The sequence below is a fragment of the Manis pentadactyla genome, chromosome X, assembly GCF_030020395.1.
Source record: "Manis pentadactyla isolate mManPen7 chromosome X, mManPen7.hap1, whole genome shotgun sequence".
Classification (NCBI taxonomy): Eukaryota; Metazoa; Chordata; class Mammalia; order Pholidota; family Manidae; genus Manis; species Manis pentadactyla.
Window position 1 is genome coordinate 105,347,215 of NC_080038.1, and position 22,386 is coordinate 105,369,600.

At 47.3% G+C, this 22,386-nt stretch overlaps 1 protein-coding gene across 15 annotated transcripts in view; it reads left to right on the forward strand.

Annotated features, from left to right (window-relative positions):
• The first annotated feature begins 2,180 nt into the window (after window positions 1–2,180).
• Window positions 2,181–22,386, forward strand: part of TMEM164 (transmembrane protein 164) — a 314,697-nt gene continuing 294,491 nt past the window's right edge. For 3 of the 15 annotated variants that reach the window (XM_036912660.2, XM_036912662.2, XM_036912661.2), the window contains exons 1-2: window positions 2,615–2,765; window positions 3,098–3,764. In XM_036912660.2, coding sequence (XP_036768555.1) covers window positions 3,375–3,764 — 390 coding nt within the window. In that variant the 5' untranslated portion in view covers window positions 2,615–2,765; window positions 3,098–3,374. Of the gene's footprint in view, window positions 2,380–2,613; window positions 2,788–3,097; window positions 3,765–4,287; window positions 4,381–5,011; window positions 5,082–22,386 lie in introns of those variants that run through there. The other 12 variants (XM_057495625.1, XM_057495624.1, XM_036912666.2 and 9 more) reach the window with 11 other exon arrangements.

Below are 22,386 nucleotides of genomic sequence, written 5' to 3' on the forward strand. Positions count from 1 at the left end.
GAAATGATCAGGGCATTTGTCTGAAGCTAAAATCTGACCCATCCTCTTACCTACGGGGAAAACAATCTCTTTGTGCTTGTCTAGTGCCTACTATGTTTGTCACTCTGCTAGGTGCTCGGTGGGGGAGGTGTTCAGGAAAAATTAAGATCCATCTCCTGCTGTGAAAGATCTGAGTTTGGGAGACAAGACTAACAATGAGAGAACAATGGAAGGCAGGGTGTGATTCAGAATAAATGAGTAGTGCAGGCAATAACTGCTTAGAAGTTCAGAGGAGGGAGAGAGCTCTGGGAGCTGGGTTGGTGGGGAGAGCAAATTCACGTGGCCTTTGAAGGATGGGTAAGATAGTGCAGATGCAGGGGAAGGCACTGAATTTGAGTGTGTATGCACGGGTGCACAGATGCAGAACTGGGTAAAAATAACGGGTGGCATTTGTTGGGCACATTGTATGCACCGGGTACCATAATCTACATAATCCAACTCATTTAAATGTGCATGCTCCTAGGAATTAGATAAATTGTTCACTGATAACCAATCAACAGATGGGAATTGAGGCAGAGAGGTTGAGTAACTTGCTTCAAGTGACACAGCACGTAAATAGCGTAAAGGGACTTGGAACCAAGGTCCTAAAAACACTTAGCTTATCTATGGAAAAGATTAATTTGTGGCCCAGGTGAAGAAGTTGGTCTGGCTACAGTCATTAAAGAAGATCATTTTGCAAACACAGGATACTTTGTCAAATTCGCAACTCAAGTTCAGCATGAAAATTGGAGGGATTAACGAGGCTGTTTACTGAGTGCTACCACCTCATCCTTACTTCCTTTAAGATAGGAACTTGAGGACCTTGGATGCTTTATGTCATTGCCAGGAGCTCCACAGCTTTATCCTTCATGTTCCTTAGTTACCTTTCAGAGAATTTAACAAAACACTTACGGACAATTAATGAAGAGAGCCTCTGAATCAATTCTTGTTTGTTGTTTAACAATTAGCACTTGAAGGGCATCAGGCGCATGGCAGATGCTGTATAAAGCTTGGAATTAAACAGGGCTACCTGGCTCTGCGGCTGTATTTGTCCGGAAAGCTGACTTGGAAAAGATGGGAGGACAATGACCTGATGATTGTATTTTATGTTTTGAGTCTGGCTTGCAACCAGCACGCGAAAGTGGTTCCTAGGCAAGGTGCCTAACTTTTTCTGAATATTCTCCCAACTCATTGTGAGTCTTCAATAAATATTAAACGAACAGGAGGTAGCTGTTGAGGCCTTTTTCCTGTTTCCTTAACCCAAGAAAAGCAAACTACAGTCTGTGGGTAGAGAGAGGCTGGGAGGAGGAGACCGTGTTTGCTCAGTCGCCGGTATCCAATTCTCGGGCCCCTCCACACCCACACGGTCTGGGCTGGCCTTTCAGTGGCAGGACTCTCCGGCAGGTCGGGAAGAGGATGCTGCCTTGTAGGGAGGGAGGAGCGAAAAGGTCATGGGAAGCTGTTCCTCCTGCTACCCTGTGACTGCAGGCGTGGCAGGAGAATGGGGAGAAGGGCTGGGAGAGGGAGTGGTGGGGGGTGGGCTGCGGCCTGGGGTTGTGAGGGAAAAATACAGGAGCAGAGCACGAGGGGCAAGAGCCGGGGAAAAGAAGCCTCCGTCCTAGGTACTGAAGCGGGTACTGGAACTGTGGCTAGAAAGGTGAGAGAAGACGCCATCCGGGTCCCGCACGAGCCTACAGTTTCGGGGCAGAAAAGGAGACGCGAAGAGAAGGTCAGGCCCAGCAAACATCCCAAAGAAAAGCTTGCGCAGCTGCTCATCACTAGATGGGCTTCTTCATTCCCCAAGGAGGCAGCAAGGGCCGGTTAAGTGCCTACTGTGTGCCCGGCGTCGAGAGAAGTGCTCTGGAGAAGCGGTCGCAGGAGGTGGAGTCAGTCACACGGCTTCGCTGAGGAGGCGATTTCTGCACACGGTGGTGAAGGAAGGTGGATGTGCACGCGTGCAGGCTCGAAGAGTGCCGAATACCGGGCAGGCCGGGGAGGAGGGCCGGGGGCGGAGACTGAGCCCGGAGGAGGGAGGGGAGGGAGAGGCGACGGGAGGGGGCTGGGAGGTGTGAAGGGGGCCCGCAGAGCGGGGACTGGGAGGCCTCGGAGGGAAAGAGGCGAGGCGGGGCACTGGGGGCCCCAGGGCGCGGGGTCGAGAGGCTGGGCCGGAGGCGGGGAGGGAGGAGAGAGGGAGGGGACGGAGGAGGAAGCGAGCGCGGCTGCTGCAGGGGGAGGAAGACGGGGAGGAGGAGCCGTGCGCGGCGGCGGCTGCGGTCGCCGGGAGAGCCGAGCGCCGGGGCACCAGGAGAGCGGGAGCCTAGCGGCCGGTCGCCCAAGTCGGGGCCGCGGGCAGAGCTGGGGGTGAGTGGAGCTCCGAGGGGCGCGGCGGCCCATCCCTGAGGCCGGGCAGGAGGCGCGGGGAGATGCGGCGCCGGGGCGGAGGGAGGGGGCCGGCTGTAGCCCAGCCCCTTGCCGGCCCGGCCTCCCGCCCTCTCTCCGGCCCTCCCTCCCTCCCCCTTCTTCCCGCCGCAGCCGCCGCCTGCGCTAGGGGGGCCTGCCCCGGGCGGGCCGCGGGCTGGGGGTGGTGCTGCCCGGAGGGCGGGCGTCCGGGGCCGGGGGTGGAGCTGGGGGCTCGGGGGTGTACCCGGGGGCGGGAGACTGCACCCGGACGTCTCTAAATTGGCTGGAGGGGCCCGTCGGCGGCGAAGTTGCTAGCTGGGGGCAGAGACGGCCACGCGGTTGCAGGAGTAAGAGATCCCCCTGTGGCGAGTGTGTGAGACGAGGAGTCCGGCGTCCCTGCCTTCCCCGTCGCCCTCCCCGCCTGCCCGGCCCCGCCAGCTCCTCTCGTGGCCTCCGCGTGTCCTCTCGCGCTCGCCCGGGTGGCTCCTCCGTTCTCTCCCGGCGGCACTGCCGGGTCCCCTCGATCCTCGCCCTGACCCTCCCTGCCTCCCGACCCCTGCTTGCTTCGCCACTGCCCCGTTCCCCTTTTTATCCCTCGCTAGTTACCCCTCCCCGCTTTGTAATTCCCGATGCAATTGCCTCTTTGAGACCTTTTTTTTTTTCCTCTCCTTCCTTTTAGATTGGCCAACGGCTCGTTTCAACCCTGCCTCGTTGGTGGCCACTGGAGAAGCGCGGGGGGCTCCCCAGACAGCCGTGGGGACAAGTTAGAGCCAGCACTTTACCCCGGGCCTCGCGTGTAGCTTCCCCTCCCCTGCTCTAGCTGCCCGTGTCTGGAGGGGGTGCGGGAGCGGGGGTGTGCCCTCCGTACATGTCCCACGACTCGGGCAACCCTCTGAGCTTCTGTTCCATCTCGCTCTTGCTTCCTGCACGGTGGTCGAGGGGAACCACTTGGCATCATGTCCCGGTATAGCTACGAAAGTCTCCTGGACTGGCTCTATGGGGGCGTGGACCCCAGCTTTGCAGGCAATGGGGGCCCCGACTGTGCTGCCTTCCTCTCTTGGCAGCAGCGGCTGCTGGAAAGTGTGGTGGTCCTGACCCTGGCCCTGTTGGAGATCCTGGTGGCCCTGCGGCACATCCTGAGGCAGACGAAGGAGGACGGTAGGGGTGGCCGTGGCTGCCGGCCAGAGCAGGTGACCCAGCGGCCAGAGGAAGGCAAGGAGAGCCTGAGCAAGAATCTGCTCTTAGTAGCCCTGTGCCTGACCTTCGGGGTGGAGGTGGGCTTTAAGTTCGCCACCAAGACCGTCATCTACCTGCTCAACCCCTGTCACCTGGTCACCATGATGCATGTGAGTCTGTTGACTTTTTCCTGGGCAGCCTCAGTGATAAGATTCATTTGTGTGCTCCGGACACTCAGCAGTGTAGAGCACTGATGGCTGCGGGAAGTGGGACCCATAAAAATGGTTTTCCGAGGAGTGGCTGTTTTTGTGCAGATTTGGCTCTTTTACCTTTGCACCACGCCTCAGCCCTACAGTGAAGGTGAGGAACATTGTGCTTGAGCCCTAGGAAAGACTGGTACTCAGAGCGGCTACCTCCCCGCCCCCGCCCCCGCCCCCAAGCCCTGCCCTGGCTTTTCAGAAGCAGGAAGTCCAGCCCCAGCCAGGTGCTCTTCCTTAATCACATCTGGGGGCCCCAGCCCCCCAGCCTTCTGCCATTGTTAATTTCCCAGAGGCCTGATGACACTCTTATCTGGAGGTGGTTACATGAGATTCTTTGTCTCCACTTGGTACTTTGGGTAAATACTTATACAGGTTTCTCTTAATGACTTTCATTTGGGAGTTTATACTCTTAGGGTGAGGTCTGCCTTTGAATTCCGAGGTGTTGGAGCAGCACCAGGCTCCTACTAAGTGCGCTTTGAAACAGGCCCCAGGCTGACCCTTGATCTTTGTACTGATGATCTCTAAGGTGAGAGTGTTTATTTTTTGCAAACCTCTCCATCTTAGTCACTCTTATTCTGTCTCCTGTGGTCACAGTCCAGGGGTGTGTAGAGAGCTGATTCCTTGACCTCCCAAAGAAAAACAAATGGGATTGAAAAGGAAGGTTTCCAGATATATAAAAATAATCTGGGTGAGGACCAAGGGTGAGACTGGTCTTTCTCAGTCTGTGGGTGTTCAAGAACTATAAAATCATGTAGGAGGAGAAAGGGAAGAAAAATCTTTTTTAGATTGTAGGGTGTGGAGAATTTGATGTGTTTTATTCAGGGAGTTTGAAACCTGTCATTAGCATCTTTATTGCTTTTATATTTGTAGAAGGTTATTCTCAGGAGAATTGTGACAACCCTTTATCTGGCGGGAGGTTGGGATTATTATCTCCATTTTACAGGCCTGGCGGGGCCCAGGGATGGGTGGTCTCTAGCCTGTAGCCAAAAGATGAATTAGCGCCTGGGTTGGAAGGCTGACCCATCCTCTGTGGGGTTGTAAGCTGTCAGTGGAATGGCAGGGCAGTCTCCCGGGGAGGCTGAGGCTGAGCAGCATGGCGCTGTCTTGTGGCTCAGATGCCTGCTAGTTCTGTGTTCTAGGAACAATTTGGATTGCAGGTTCCTGGACGCAGTTTCCTGATCTGTAAAATGTGAATGGCCTCAAGCCCCTTCCCCTCTTGCAGATGTGGTAAGTAAGGTGTGGATAGCTTTGGAATAAAGAGGCAGCTATCCATTGGGTGGCTGTAAGCATGGAGCAGAGCTCGAGTGAGCAGCATTTTTTGAAAGAAGGACTTCTTGGGAGGGGATGCCATTCACAGGAAGCCCAGGGCTCTCCCCAGCTAGACCTTCTGTGTAAATTTGAGCCAGTCCTCTTTCTTTATTTTTTATGAATGGGCTTTTTGTTAATGAGAGGAAACAACACATCTCAGCCACTGCTGTGTGAGGCTCTTGGGACAGGAGTGCTTTTTTTGGATGGCAGGTGGTGAAGGTCAGAGGGTACCTCTTCTATAAAGGGGTCTTGAGGCGTCTGGCAACCACATATCTAGAAGGTCAACAAAGGACTAAATTCAGTCTGACTGGGGCTGCTGCTGGTGTGATGACATTAAACCTGGCAACACCATGGTTTTTAGTGGAGAGGTTTTTAGAGGCTTTTAGAAGACTCTGGAGACTGACTTCTGGCATTAATTAGTTGTGTGACTTTGGGGAAAGAACTCTTACGGGGCCCCAGTTTGACCCATCTGCAAAACGAGGCAGAATTGCACATGTAGGTCTTGACAGCCTATGTTCTGTGATTCTTTTCTCCATAAGCAGTGGCCAGGGATACAACAGAGAGCTATTCTGGTGCTGCTTTTGGCCTCCTTGTATGGAAAAAGGAAATGAGTTTTTACTTTGCTGAGGTCAGGGACCTTGTTCTTCTTTTCATCCTTGTATCTCCCAGTAAGTCAACCTGACCAGGCCACCCTTGGGGCTGTGTGGAGATGCTGATGTCACTTGGAGCTGGCTACTGCAGAGGGATGGAATGTTCTGGGTGACTATGGACTGATCCCTGTCACCTCTGCTTTTTCTACTGTCCTGTGCTTGGCTTATACCCTGAAGCTATAGGGTTGGGGGCAGAGGACAGTCATGCTGAGAGATTGTTGAGCCCAGAATTGTGTTCCTTTGCCCTGTACTCCCAAGTCACTCCTTTGTAGTCCTCTAGGCCTACTGGGAGGACCTAGCCTTTGATGAATCCAACATTCCATACTCTACCTATGACTTTCCCGGGAAGCAGGAACGTATGGATTTTTAAAAGTTGATGGGAGTCCTTCAAAAAAAAAAAGAAAAAATTAAAAACAGATGGTTGGAAACAATTGTCAGACTTGGTTGCAGACTTAATGATAGTATGGTTAATAATACCTTACATTTATCTAGCACTTTACATGTGTTATCTTATTTAGGGTTATGATAGATTAGTCTGGGCCTGGAGAAAGAGATGTTAAAATGTTTTCTCTGGTGATTGTCTCTTCTAAAGCGGAGATGTTAGTGCAAAGAAATACTTTGGCAAGTGAGTTAGCAGAACTAGGCTGTATCAGGGCAGTAAATTCTGTGGACTTCAGAGGTCCTAATAAGGAAGGGGGGAGGCATTAGTTGAAATGAAGGGATAGCTTAGCAGAAACATTTCTGATGTGTTTCTCTCAACAAGATGACTCAATTTTGGCTTCATAGAAAGGCCTTGTTCCCCAGAGTCAGTGTAAGTTTGTAACAAGGACGGTATTGCTTTGGGCCAGGAAATAGATGAGTTGGAGGGAAATTGGTTAGTCTCCCCATCTCCCATTTCTTAGTCTGTAAAATATTTATTCCCAAGGCCTTGGTGCACAGACCCTCGGCATAGCCGCATTGCCTATGGGTGACTGCCAGCCTTAGAAGCATAAGGAAGGGCAGTTCTTGTGTCTGGGTTCTGTTCTTGATTAATATTCCTGCTGTTGGGTTTCTTTTTGGTCTCCTCTGGTTTCTCAAAGGTCCTGGGACTATGGACTGATGGATAGAGGTTTATTTGTATTATTAAAGCACCCATCACATTATCTAGGCTCAAGCAGGAGATACTTGGGGATCTCGGGGATCATCACCAAGCACCTTGTTAAACCCCTGGCTGAATATCAGTGGTGTTGATCAGTTACACAAATAAGTATTTCTTCAAGCATGGCTAGTCCGCTTGTGTGTATTATTTTGACAGGTATGGATGGCAGGGAATGAATTTACTGAGTAATTATGCTGTTGGACAAAAATCACCTGGCAAGGTAGTGGCAGAGGTGCCTTTAAAACTGAGCTCTCATAGTGGGAATGGAGGCTTTAGCCAGGAAGAGATTCTTATAGGTTAAGTCTCAGCAGAAGGGTTAAAATGCTAAGACAGTTTGATTGATTGTATCTGTATAGATTGGTGGTCTTAAATTAGGGGCCTTTTATCTCCTTTGTGTCTAGTTTTTTTTTTCTCTGTCTTAGGAACTTAACAAAAAGATGCCATTTTGGATGTCTTGTCTTATTGTCCAATTCCTGTTGGTTCTGTACATGTCTGTGTCAACACCTCCTGACTGGGCACTGAACTTTGTGGAGTGTAATGGGCTGATGAACTCTCAATGTCTATGCACAGAAGGCAGGCTAGATCCAGGCTGGACATTTGGCAAATAATAATTGATGCTCTCAACCTCAGAGCCCCAAGCCCCTGATTTTTAGCCAAAATAGTGAGCCCCATCTTTTTTTTAGAGTTGCCATTGCTATTTGATTTTCTGTCTGATTTACAATGTATTACAAGTCCAATTTCCACCAAATATGGCTTACCTGCTCTTGGTTCACTGATTTTCTTCTTCCTTGCTTAAAGTATAAAAATGGCACATATTCAAAACAGTCCTGGGCTTCTTGTGCACACCTTTTAGAACTGAATATATACTGGTGGGTTCCGTTTGGTCTATGATAGATTTGTTTTAGAGGAAACCTGATGGGTTTGAGAACTAAGCCTTTCCCCCCACCCGCCCTTGACTCAGACCAGGCACCCCTCCTCATCCCCATCTGTTGTCTGGAGCACTGATAACTGCTCCGGCTTGGAACTGACGGTGGTGGGTAATGGGTACAATGAGGGATCCAGCCATTTGCTGACAGCTTATCAGATGGACTGCGTCCTGTCTCATCAGTCCAGGGAGGCACAAGGGGGTGATATTTATATGGGCCTCAGCAGCGAGGCATGACATTCCTTTTTAGTTTGTTTTATTTTTTTTCCCCAAGGAAATTTGCAGTGAATTTTTCCATCTTCATTATTACAGTCTTTTGGGGGCGTCCATTATACAGAGAAGTGGTGTAGATCGGTGGATTAAACAGCCCACAGACAGCCCTGGGATTTAAAATTATTATGCTAGTTTTGCTCATGGCTTGCTATGGGAACCTGAGCAAATTATTTAACCTTTTCCTGTCTCTGTCTTCTCCGTGAAATGGGCCACATGGAAACAAAGCATTTTAAACCTCTGAATAACTATGTGGTCACTTAAACAAAGAAGCTGGGCAAAGCTGATTGGAGCTGGCAGATGACCAATATCTTTTTATCTCAGACTCAGAAACTGACAAACCTCAAAGCTTTTTCACCTTTCTTGATAGCCATTAGAATCCATTTCCCTGATTGTTTCTGTTGCTTTTCTCTGGATCTGTGCCGGTGCCTGCATACACTTCTAATGCACAGCCTATAAAACTGGACACTGTGACTCTTACCAGAGGTCCAGCCCACACCCAGGAGAGAGGAAGGATTTACTTCCCAGCCTCTTGTCGCCAAACACCTGTTAATACAACCCAGCTACTTGCTTTTAAGTACCAGTGTGTTGCTGGCTCCTGCTGGGGTGATCCACAGGCTCCCTGGATTTTTGTCCCTTTGCCATAGATGTGCCACATTTGTTGTCATCTATGTGAGACTTGTCTGGTCCCCTCTGTAGATCCTTCTGAAGACACCATCTGTGGAACTTTCCAGATGACCCTGACCCAACTCCAGTTATTCCAGTCATTCTAGTAATACCTTTTGTCCTACTTTCCCAACCCTCTGAACATTCCTCAGATGATCTAGCTCTTTCATGTATACCTTCGTATACAGGTGGGTAATTCTGTATGTGTTTGGCTGGGTCACTTGTTTTTGCATGTTTGTTCAGTCCCCACTATTAGTGTGAAGGCTCTTTTTTTTTTAAACAAAAAGGAGTAGTGTTTTTTTTTCTTTGTAACTCCCTGCAGAGCTTAATACAGTCCCTTACCTGCGTGGTAATTGTTTAATGTGTGCCTGGGTAATGCTGAGTGATTGACAGCTGACATCTTTCATCCCTTTTTTCTTTTCCCTCTCGTGGCCCTGTGTATGTTTCCTTGAGGTCTCATGGGCACCATGCCTGTGTCTCTTGTGCACATTAGGAGAATCTCCTGTTTTTTGAAATAGTGAGAGGGAAGGGCCGTTTTTGGCTGCCACCGCAAGTCTTTTTATTGAATTTCCATCACAAAGAGCTGCTTTTTACAACTACAGCCGCTCCCTGCCCAGAGTACCTACTCGCTTTCATCCCAGTGAGGAAATGGTACTGTTGGGATTTTAGTCTTAATCCTTTGCTAGTCATCTGGACATGCCTACTTTCTGTTTTTTTTTTTGTCCTTCTTTAACATCATATAAATTTAAAAAAGTGTTATTAGGCTAGTGACTGACTTGCCACCTCTTTCTCCCCTTCAGTAATTTTCAGTGGGTAGTTCATTATCATCATGCCTCATTGCAATAACTGCAAGAAGTGTCAGGTTTCTCAACCTCTGGTCTTTCATAATTTTTTTCCCTTATTTTTCTCAGCTTTGCTGAGGTATAACTGACAAAATTGTAAGATATTTAAAGTGTACAGCATGATTTGGTACACATCTACCTTGTGAAGGGAGCTCCCCCCACCTCATCTCAATATCGGATTAATGAACACATCTGTGGTCTTCATATGTTTTGTTCAGGTGTTGCCCTTCCATGGTAACTGGCTGAATGGATATGAAGAGACTATGGGTGTAGAGAGCAGTGATTCTCATACTTTCTTTGTGAAAGATTCCCCTGGAAGCTTGTTAAAATGCAGATGCCTGGCTCTCTATACAAGGTCTGAGTAGGTGTTGGGCGAGGATGGGAATCTGCATTTGTTAGAAGCTCCCAAGTGATTCTGATGCCAGTGAATCTTGGTTTCCACATTGAGAGACATTATCTAGTGGCTGACGTATTAGGTGGGAAGTTGGCTCAAATGCTCATTCTGACTGGCAGGAATTTTACGGCAGCACCTCAGTGTTTATGTAGGTATTAAATAATGCAACCAAAATTAGAGGTTGAGGGCCCCACGTTACTGTGAGGTGGATTTTGAGAAAGCTTTCGAGTTTAGTGGCTTATTTGGTGACTGGGAGTTATGTCAGTGTATTTCAGTCAGGCCTCCCTCATCACCTTGCAATCCTACATTCCCTCCCCTCCTTACAGGCTCTAAGATCTTGGGGAACTAACAAGGGGAAATATTGACACATAGTAATTGTATGCTCACTCTGTAGTACTCGTTTTAAGTGCTCCCGGGGAATTTATTCATTCTTGCATCCATTCAGCAACCATTTATCGAATGCCTGTTGTGTGTCCAGTGTGGTAGGCACTAGAGATTTAGAGATAAATAAGAGACATTCTTTGCCCTCATGTTGCTCACAGTTCAGATGAGACAGGCAAGAAAAGAGAGAAATTAAATTACAACATGCACAGTAACAGATCTGAATAAAGATGAGGACAGAGGGTCTTTTTTTTTTCCTAGTGTAATTAAGAAAAGCTTCCTAGAGGAGGTGACATTTGAGTTGGCTCATGAGGGAGACATTAGCTCCATGAGCACAAGGGACCTTTGTTCATCTTGTTTTCATTCTGGTGCTTTTAACCCGGCCTAGCTCATAGCAGGGCCTCAATAAACGTGTGACTGAATGCGGAGGGGTTTGTTGGGTGTTGCTGGAAGGAAGGGAATTGTAGGCATTGTAGGCATAGGAAACAGTATGTGCAAAGGCACAGAGTTGCTTTCTGTTTCACAGAAAAGTGTCTCAACTGTAACTGGGAGACATTTGCATATCAGTATCTGGCAGGTTTTTCTTTATTTCTCCCTTGGCAAACCAAGGAAAACTCTAGGAGTACTCTGTCGTTCATGGGCTGTTGATAAGACAGCTGCAGTTGCCCACGCATCCTTGATAGGAGGCTTGTGAGATAGAGAATTGTGTTCTCTGTGCTGTCCCAAAGAAGGCCCACACTGTCAAGGATGGACACACAACATTGATGAGAGTAAGCAGGCATCCCACCTGTGGCCAGAAGATGATTGATAGTGGCTCCTGGGATGGGTCCTGCCCCACCAAGGTCCAGTGCAGAACTGATGAGGTGTGGCACTGTCCTTGCCACCTCTCTCTGGCCTGTTCCTTCTCTGCTTCCAGGTCTCTCCCCTGACCCACCCCACCCAAGCTTGCGTCCTTCCAGAGAAAGCTCCAAAACAATCCCTTCTACAATTCAAAGTGCCCATTTCATCAGAGGAGGTGATATCCATGAGGGAATTAGGAAGACGGCAGCTCCATTTAAGAGGGTCACACTGAAGTGTGAGTGGCTCATAGATTCAACTGGGCAAAACGGAGAGATGGAGTTTTAAGAAGGGCCTTGTTACCCTAACTTGATTTGTGATTGGTGGAGTATGTCCCAATGTTTATGAACAGGTGGCCTTTCCCACGTGCCTTGCCCAGTTTTTGGCCCCGCCCCTCACCCCATGAACTGGGGCTATCCGTGTCTTGCTAACCTGCTGATCCCTAGGGTAGGTCTCCCTGCAAGGTGTGTGGATGCAGCAGTTAAACCTGAAGGCTTGAGAAGGACTTCTCCTCTTCTGGGCATGAATCCTCTGTTTTGTTTACTCGGCTCTTTCCCAGAGAAAGAGCTGCCAGCTGCACGGGGCATGGCTTGCACATCTGTCAGTGTAGTGCATGTGTGTCAAGGGAATTGACCTGTTGCCAGCCTGTGATCCTGAAGGGGAGGGTTTGGGGGCTCTCAGCTGGCTGTGGTTCCTTTCCAGTAGCTGCTGGAGGAAAGGCTAGAGGGAGGGAGGGTAGAATGAGTCTTTTCCTGGGCCCAGTGGTTCTCAGGGCAGGGGCTGCATGGCAGAGGAGCCAGGAGGTTCGAGAGGATTGGCCTGAACAGGATTTGGCAGAAACTGTCCCAAAGCTGTGCCCTGTGGGTAGGTGTTAGGTGAGCAGGAGAGGGAGAAGCCACATAACCTGGAGGAGAAGGGAAGCATGAGCCCACTTTCATTACCTCCCAAGGCTTTCAGTCTGGTCTCCCCATCTCTGTCACACATCAGTGGCAGTATAAACTCAGGGTGGATTTTGCCTTTGAATCGAATCGCCTTTGCCAGTTGACCAGCTGTGTTTGCAGACAGTCTCTGACTGACTGTGCTCTGGCTGTTGCTAGCAAAGAGACATTTCATTCAGGTGCTGATTAAATAAGGCGCCGAGCCAGATTGCACATTAAGGCCCTTAACTACGGCTCTGGGAGGCCTGGGTAAACACTTATTAGATGTTCAGGGCAGAGCATTAGCAGAGGCTGCTAGATATGAGGTGCTTTCTTCATAAATCAGGTTGAGGGAAAATGGGGGCAAGGGGAGACTTCTAGAAAGTATGGATCCTCTTTTCCTAGATTAATCAGACCAGAAATTGACATGGAAAGGCAAGACAGGCTTCCTTGTTGGCATGTATTTGCCAAATTCTCTCTGGGACCCTGTAGAGTGGGACACAGCAGGGAGCCTGGCTAAGTAGGGCTGTGGAATTGCCTCCTTTTTTCCTAATGCAAGTTCAGCTTTGGGGATTGAGTTTTTGCACCATTATCTCCCGGGTTTGTGCTTGAGCTGCATTACCCATGGCCTTAGGCATGTTAACTGTTGTCAACCTCAGTTTCACTCATCTGTAGAAAGGGAATAGTAATAGTACCTATCTAGTAGGGTTGTTGTGAGGATTAAAGGAAATACTTGAAATCACACAATCAGCAGAAGTCTTGGCTCATTGTGAGCACTGAACAGATGATAGCAGGTTTTTCATAGTAGTAGTATTATGTATATTACATATATTATTGTATTAGTATATTGGTATTAGTTAATATTAAATAGCATATCAATATTTCAATGCAGTGGTGGCATACTGGCTAAGGGAACAGACCATACAGTGGTAAAGGCCTGGGTTCAATCCTACCATTAGCTGTGTAGCTCTGGGCAAGGTACTTAACCTCTTCTACCCTGTAGGGCTGTTGTGAAGATACATGAGAAAAAATGAGGAAACACTAGTAAAGCACTTAAGATAGTATCTGGGACACGGTAACCACTCAGTAAATGTTAGCTGTGATGATGACAAGGACAGGAGCATGACAGTTGTCATCATCATGACTGGCTGCTGTGAGCTTTGGTGCCTGATACTGGGATAAGATGATAGGGATTGGATATAGGAAGGCATCTTTTAAGAACGTCACCCAAGAAAAGCTCTCCTAGCAACTTTGTTTCATGTAGTGGACAATAATATTGGTTCCATGAAGTTAGCTACCCCCACATTACCTCTGTGGGACAGGGTTGCTCGGCTAAGGACAGCTGTGTGGGTAATTGGAAAGCTGCCTTAAATCACCCAGTCCTTCCTGAAGAATTTGCAGGATGGTTGTCATTGGTAGGGAGTGTGAGTTCCCAGGGACCTCTTGGTTTAATTATTGTTACTCTTCATCAATGGGCTGGCTCCATGTTATAAGCTATCTTGAGATTGGTAGCCTAGGAAACTGGTGAATACATGACAGAGGTATGAAAGGAAAGGAAAGGTTTCAGGGTGGACAGGCAGGTGTGTGGATTTTTTACTTTTTCATTCATTTCCTTAGGTTGTGGGGAGTGCAACTTTCTCAAGTGCCACCTGCTATACCAGGGTTAGGTAATTATTGGAGAAAGGGTTGCTCCCAGAGCTACCAAGAGAAAAGTAAGTTTAAAGTAGATCCCAGTGCCTTGCTTTACCGATCTGCAAATGGACAGAAAACAACAACAACAGTTTTTCCCATTGCTCCAAGATAGGGTAAACCTATCTCATTTTCAAGGCCAGCTGCTCTTCCAGAGCCGACTTACTCTGATGCCTAAGTGGCCAGTTACTAGCGGAAGGCCCCCTTTAAGTGCTGTCTTCCAGGACCAAGGCCTTGGTCCTATGACTCTCAGTCTTGGGGTGGGGGGTGCCCCACCCACCAAGGCCCTTGGAAGGCCTCCGGGCATTCTCTGAAGCATTGTGGGTAAATAGGCAGTTCCTTACTTAGTCTTGGAGTTGAGAGAATTGAGAAGGCTAAGGTCATGTTTTCTATAATAATCCTGACTCTCTGGGAGCAGCTGACTTGAAGGACATTTCGAAAACAAACAGCAACCCAAAGAAACAGCAACCCCTTAGAAATTAGCTGTGGAAGGTCATTTGTTCCAAGACCTAGGACAGATCGTGACAAAGGGTCCTCTTCGTATCACCACTTGTTCCTTGTTGGTTTGCATTTGTCAAGTTTCCTTTTTTAAGTTCCATGCACTTGAGGGTGTGTGTGCATGTGTGCTCTCTGCTGTGCTTGATTCTCTGCACCCTGCAGGAATGTAGCTGAGGGTCACATGTGTAAGTGCCTTATTATCTTCGGCACTTGTACACTTAGCCCCTTGGGCTGCCGCTGCTGCTTCAAGTGGGCATGAGTCCCTACTTCCCGGGCCTTCAGGCCCATGAGGAATAGCAGCCCACCCAGAGGAAAGGGGCTGCTTTTACTTTTGGATTTTGTGGCCCAACATGGTAGCTCACTGGACTGCAGTTCAGCCCTCCTCAGAATATACCTGCAAGCTTTCACGAGCCAAGGTCATGTTTCTGTGTTTGCTTGTAGGGTTTCTGGCCAGTGAGCCAAGAGAAAAGACTGACCCCCAGCCCCATGGCGGGGCGCTCAGGGGGTGCTGCCTTGGCCGTAGGAGGTCAGAGGCGAACCTTCAATTCATGGAGAAGAATGTGAAGCTCGCCGCATCACAAGGACTCCTGGCCAGCTGAGTGGGCTTTGGCCCTACCTCACAGCTGGGGCTGTGTTTGCTCAGATGGACAAACATGGAAACCAGGCTAGGATCATCTTCCCAAATTTCCTACTCCCTGCTTTGGGTCTGTCCTGAAAAACAACTTGCGAAGTACATTGTGGTCCGCACCTATTTTTTTTATCCCTTTTTCCCAGTCAGTTTGCAGTGAACTGAGGATTAATCCTGGGTCTTCCCACTTACATTTTCTTTTTACCTTCCCTTGGGGTTGGGTTCTTGCTTTCCAGTTATAATTGTCCATTGAAATTGTGGACCGTTGGTGGCCCCGGTCATTTAGGGTCCCCCTCTGACCTTTTAAACACTTTCAAATCTGGAATAGGGTCAGACGGGCCAAAAAGAGTCAAATTAGGAGAAAGAGCTCTCTGTACACTCTCTGAAAGTAGTAGTAACAAACAATAGCTGTAACATTTTGTAGCCTATGTTATACTTTGGGCATCATGCTAAGTATACTGCCTGTATGTCATCTCATTTGCAGCCTTCCACAAAGGTCGGTTTTGTTTTATCTAATTCTTCTTTCCCTTGATTCTAGCTGATTTCCCCTTTTAGATACCTAGGTAAAGTATTCAACAATGCTTCCTCAGGCTGTTGAAAGGGCAGAGATATTCCAAATCAGAGTTGAAAGAAACCTCAGAGATAGATATCTAGTTCGCCTCCTCCCTCCTTTTTCCAGATGAGCAAACTGAGACCCAGAGAGGTGAAGGAACTTGTCCTAAGTCACACAGCTAAATAGAAAGAGAGCTGGGTCTCCTGACTCCTGGTTCACTGTTTCTCTAGAATACCATACATGGCCTCCTTCCACACCTAAGCATTCCAGCATAAAAGGACTTGGATCTCTGTTCTTGCCCACTAGTAGGGAAACTGAAATCTTGTGTTTCTTTGAGCATTGTAGTCTATTGCAGCCTTGAAAGTAAGGATCTCATAGCTGCAGGCCGCCTCTCTATCTGACTGTTACAGCAACTGCTTTTTCATGTGTTTTCCTGGCCTGCCCTTCCTCTCTTCAACAGAGGAGCCTGGCCCCAGTGCTACTGTTACTGTGCTGCTTGCCCTGGGCAGGTAGTCTAGGGAGATGTGGAGACTCAGTAAGCCTGTGTGTGGAGCCAGTGTGATCCTGCTGTAAGATACTGGTCCTTCGGAAAGGTGACCCATTTAGCTGGGGATATAACTGAGATCCAAACAGAGGCCTGCATGTGATCCCAGTGAGCAGTTGTATGAGGCTTCAGGGAAGGACCAATATCAGAACCCAGAAACTTTGTCTAGGAGGGGTGACAAGAGCCGGAGGATAAAGGTTACAGTAATCTGCCAGCGCAGTGGGAGCAGTCAGTTCATCCTGGTAAACAATGAAGGGTAACAGAGTGCTGGGTTAAGTGTTAGTGAGAATGTGGCTGTGGTTATAGGTTTCATCACTAACTAGTTGATAGAACCTAGTAGTTAGGTGGCTTCACTGTGTGCCTCAATCTTTTTATATAACAAGATGTGTAGTGTGGTAGTTTACAGTGCCGGCTTTTAACTGGCCAGGTTCAAATCCAAGATCTGCTGCTTTCTAGCTGTGTGGCCTTGGGCAAGTTAATCGTTATCTCTGAGCCTGTTTTCGCTCTGTAAAATGGGGATAATAGTATCTACTTTGTGGGGTTTGTGTGAGAATTATATACATGCCTACATGGGAAGTACTCACAACAGTGTGTGGTGCATACAAGTGCCTGGTAAGGACGAGTTATGGCTGTTATGATCTGTAAGATTATAGGGATGATCTTTGCCCTTCTGATGTTATAAGGTAAGCATGAGAATCAAGCAAAATAAGGAATGTGAATAAAAAGTGCTATCGAAATGGGAAGAATCATCTTTTGAGAGCATGAACATTTGAAGGTTTATTGGTCCATTGTTTCTAGGATCAGATATTGGTGGATATTTCTTTGGCAGTGTGACAAAAGGAAGGATGGAAAGTGTATATGTAGGCTCATGTTGCATAAATACTGAGCCCATCAAGCAATGCATGTCATGTTTTCCCTCTCAGTGGACTTGAATACTTCAAAACCATGCATCCAAGTGAAGTGGTCAGAGGATTTGACATGAAAAGAAATGATACTCTTCTTCCCTCAGCATTCCTGTCTTAGTTAACAGCACTGCAGTGCATCTAGTGATCTGGGTTAAATCCCTTGAAACCCTGATACATTTCTATTCCCCGCCTTCCTTACATCATCACCGTCTTGGAGTCATCCTGGTGCTTTCATTATCTCGTCCATCTGGCGCTTCCTTTTCTCCTTTGATTCCTCTGCCCTAATTCATGTGGTGGTTCCTCCTCCTCATCATCCATCTGGCTTATTACAGCTGCCTCCTGTCTGACATTTCCTTCTCTAGTTGTGTTCCTGCTCTGTCCATCCTTTACACTGCTTCTAGAATGGTACAAGTAAAACACATGTTGGGTCATGCCATTCCCCTGCTCACAAACCGTCTGTACCTCCCTATTGCCTTACACTGTATGCATATACCTTAGGGTGCCCAGGACTAACTTTGTTAATCAGTCATAGTCATACTTTCCCAAAGAGTCTCCATGTATGTTAAAAACCTTTTTTAGCATGATAGTTTTTTAAAGTTTTTAACTGAAGTATAGTTGCCATACAATATTAGGTTCAGGTGTACAATGTAGTGATTCAGCATTGATACACATAATGAAATGCTTACCATAAGTAGTTACCATCTGTCACCACACAAAGTTACTACAATATTATTGAGTACATTCCCTATGCAATACTTTGTATCTCCACGATTTATTTATTTTACAACTGTAAATTTGTACCTCTTAATCCTTCTTACCTATTCCCTTCCCCCTTCCCCACCCAGCAACCACCAGTTTGTTCTTTGTTTTATAATTGTTTGATTGTTTATAATTAGTTTTCTTCTTAGCTATTCTTTTGTTTTTTAGATCCCACATAGAAGTGAAATCATATGGCATTTGTCTTCTCTCTCATTTCACTTAGCATATAATACCCTCTAGGGCCATCCATGCTACTGCAAGTGGCAAGATGTCACGGTTTTTTATGGCTGAGTAACATTCCATTGTATACATACACCACATCTTCTTTGTTCATCTGTTGATGGGTGCTTAAGTTCCTTGTATATTGAGGCTATTTTAAATAACACTACAATAAACACAGAGCTGCAGATATAGCATTTAGGCACTACTGTGAGTCAGCTGGAGTTGACACATAGACTAAGGCTGGCAAACAGATCCTTCAGAGAAAGCCTGAACACCGTGTGACACAATTCACGATCTTCTATAATCTTGGTCTTAACCTTTCTTTCCAAACGAGTTCTCTAGTACATTCTTCTGCATGTGTACCATGCACTTCTGTGCTTTTCTGAGTTTATACTTTGTTCATGCTGTATCCTCAGCCTGAAATGTTCTTTTCAATTTTTTCTCTTTCTGTTGGAATGGTTGTCATCATTCAAAGCTCAGCCCAAATATTCCTGTGATGCTTTCAAGCCTCCATGCCAGATTTACCCACTCTCTTGTCTATTTTAGCATTTTATTTTGCTTTGTGTTACATAATTTGTCTACCCCACTCCTTAGATTTCTGTATCTATCCCATTCCTTAGATTGCATATTCCCTGAATGCAAGGTTTGTGTTTTTATTTTTCTTTACCCCACAGCATCTAGTGCATACTAGACTCTTTAATTTTGGAAGAAAATGGAGTCTAGTCCAATCCCTTTGCTTTTCTGATGACGGAACTAAAGCTTGGAGGAAAAGGTCATGTAACTCCGAGGAAAGGAAATCCTGGGGCAAAACACCTCTAAAACCGAAATCAGTCAAAGGGAGAAATAGTTTAAAACCCATTTATTGCTTACAAACTGTGGTCCAGGGGCTCTCTTCCCTGTCCTGGCAGAAGCAAGCGAGACCTCCCCACAGCCTCTCAGGTTCAGATAAGCCCTCTGTGGCCCAGGTAATTACCCATTGATTTGGAGATGAGCTTATCTCTCCACCCCTTAGGAATGCTTGTTCATAAGGAGATACACTAAAGCCAGGTGAGAGATTGTGGAATATTACAATTTTACCCACAGGTCATGAGTTCATTTGGGAATTTGTTGAGTTTCAAATATTTGAGACATTGAAGCTGGAATGTCCAGCAGGCAGTTGAGATGTGGTTTGGGCTGGAAATGTTGATGCAGGAGGCATTCATTTAGAGAGGATAATGGAAGAGAAGTTGAAAACATCCTGAAAGCTAGGGAAGAGAAAAAAGAAAAGTGTTCTGTGGAATGCCTGTTTTGGGGGGGCAGAAAAAGACTCAGTGATAAAGCAATCACCCAGGAAGTGGAATGAGACCCAAGAGAAGAAGTTTCAGGAAGCAGGAGCACATCCTGTATGTTATGTGATGCAAAGGTGTTGAGACCAAGGAGGACTTGAGAAAAGGCAGTTGGAATTGGTGAATACAGGCTGGTCCTGTGGCCAGTGGTCCATCCACTTTAAAATTGTTACCCTAGTCATGCTTGTGTGTGAAGAGTTGCGCTCAAGGACACACTGTGGCGTCAGTGTTGCTAAATAGAGAACGTTGGGGATCAGCCCACCAGGAGCCTAATGATAAATCTGGCCAGTGGAATATTTGTGCAACTTTTCAAAGAGAGGCTGATCTCTGCATTCACTTTGAAAGATATTCATGATACGTTGTTTAAAAAAAAAGCTGCAGAACAGTCTGTATGATAGAAACGCATTATCTGAGAAAACAAGTCCTTTTATATGAGCATGTTTATGAGCACATTGTAGAAGTCCGGAAGAATACATACCAAATAGTGCTTCCTCTTGAGTGATACGGGGAAGGGGGTGGCACGCTCCCTTTTTACTTAATACATTTCTGTATTGTGTGAATTTGATGTAAGTCCAAGTTTCATGAGTAATTAAGAAAAAAAAAATTTTTTTAAAGAAAGAAAGATGATTGGCAGCTTGGAAGAACGGTTTCAATAGAAGAGATTCAGTGGGTGAAGGAAGCCACTCAGGAGAGCAGATTGGGCAACCGAGGGAACATCATGTGTTTGGGAGGCTGTGCCCACAGAAGCTTGGCTGCCAGTGTGACTGGGGAGTGAGCAGGGGGCACAGAGGGAGTCCTGCTAGAAGGAGGCAGCTACCCCCTTGCCAGGAGGATCAGCTGCAAGCGGAGCAGAGGGGATAAGTAGACTAGTGGAGTAGCTAAGAGGTGGGCAGAAGCTGATTAAGAAGGAATTAAAGCAAACCGAAGGGAGAGGGAGCAGGAGAGGATGGCGGTGGGGGTGGGGGTGGCAGTGGCGTTGGGGAGGGACTGGGTGCTGAGCTGCCGAGGGAGAGGAATGCTCACAGCTGTGAGGAAACGGCAGTATGAGGCAGGGAGGAGGACAGGTGAGAAGGCACAAATGAAATGTCAGTTTTAGGAACAGAGAAGCTTCCGAAGGAGGATGAGTCCTCAGGCCAGTGAAGCCTCCCAATAAAACAGAGTGGTTGGGGCATGGGCAGGACGAGCTAACTGCCTTCTCTAACCGAGGGCTAAGAAAGCCCTTCATGGTTAGGGTCCGCTTGCCAAGGTGTTTCGACAGTGCCAGAGTGTAAGTCTGCTGGGGTACCCGAATGGAATCTTGGGGGTCCTTGCAGGCCTCCCCATTATCTGCTGACCAGTCACTAAGTTCAGGACTAGAAGTGGAGATGGAGAAGATGGGGGCCAGGAGTCCTCAACCCTGGCTGCACCTTACAGTCACTAAGGAAGCATTTAAGAAGGACGTCCCTCTACCCCTTGCTTAGAAAATTTTCTGGGCTGGGGCCTGGACGTCAACATTTTTTTAAAGTTCCTCAAGTGGTTCTGATGTGCAGCCAGGATTAGCAGCCACTATTGTAGAAGACTGGATTAAATGTGTTCTGAGAGCCCAACATGGCTCTCCGAAGCGTTTGTGTGTGTGTGTTTGTGGGTGTGTGTGTGTTCTTTAACAGTATCAGTACACTTGTTTACTTCTCTGTACTCTCCGAACCCTTGGGTGAGTAATCAGTAGTCATGTGCTCATCCCATTGCATGCTAGTTAACTGCTAGTCTGTCAGGAGAGACCTAAGATCTTACACTAAGGAGTTCTTGGTTAATGGTAGCTCAACTTGCAGAGCTCACAGCAGACTAAGGTGAATGGACTTGCCCTGTCTCATACAGCTTGTAGCACAGGTGCTAGCACCAGACCCAGGTCTGCTTCCTTTCCAGCACAGAGCAGAATGCCTGGCACCTAGGTGTTTAATCGTTGTCACATGAAGTGACAAGGAGCTTTATTTTCTTGTGCAATGCTTCTTTTTATTAAAATCCCAGAAATGGTAAAATCTGACATATTTGGAAAGTCTGCTGGGACAGGTTTGAGGAGAACTGCCTGGCATATGAATAGCTTATGATATGCCAGGCATTGTGTGGAGAATCTCTTATCACTCAACGTATTATGCAATTACTTTGGGCCTAGCAGCATAGTAGGGACTGTGAGATACACAATAAATATCAGATACGGTTTTCTGCTCCCCTGGGAGCTTATTATCAAGGCTCATTTATAGTCTAATGAATGCATTTTTTAGGCAGCAAATTATGTATAGGACTTGTACCAGGAAAATGCTAGAGGTCAGAGGGCCTTTCGAGTTCCTGTAGTTGAAGCCCTTCATTTTGCAGCTAGGGAAAGAAGCCCAGAGCAAGAAGCTGCTTTGCCCAAGGTCATACCACTTGGGAATGGCAGAGCCAGGGCTGGCACACCAGGCTACCTCCCTTTGAGGTCCTATTACACTGTCCTGTCGGTTGGTTGAAGGACAAGGGAACCTAATGGCCCATGTTAAAACTTTAACGAGATTTCCATTTTGTGCGTCATGCTTCCAGGCTTCCTTATGGTGGAGGGAAGGGGGTTTGAATTTTAGTTTTTCTTAACCTTGTTTGGGGAGGGCCAGTACTACTTAACACTGGAATTACAGCTTGGGCCCAAGAGGCCTACAGATGGTTAATTTTCCCTTTAATGAAACAGACATTGACTCTCTGAAGCCCTGTGTCCAATTACTGCACTCTTCTATTCTAAGGGGCTTTCTCAAGCTTAGTGTATTTATGCCTCTTCTGCCTCACTTTTTTTTCTTTTTTAACCTTTTGAAACTTCACTTAGGGAACGGACGTTCCTGGTTTTGTGTGTGAACCTCAGAATTAGTACGATGGGGTGGGTTCCTAGTGCTGCCAGCATCAGGCTCGTTCTTTCAGCCTTGTTCCCTGGCAGTTTCAAATTCAGAAATTCTTTAAGTCTGGGGCTTTCTTTGAAAAGTCAGATGTAATTCAAGGTAGAGATACTGGATTGTTCTTCCTAGATCCCTGTCCCCACACAGACAGGGTTTAGGGACCTTGACAGCTCTGCCCTCTGGTGAGCCA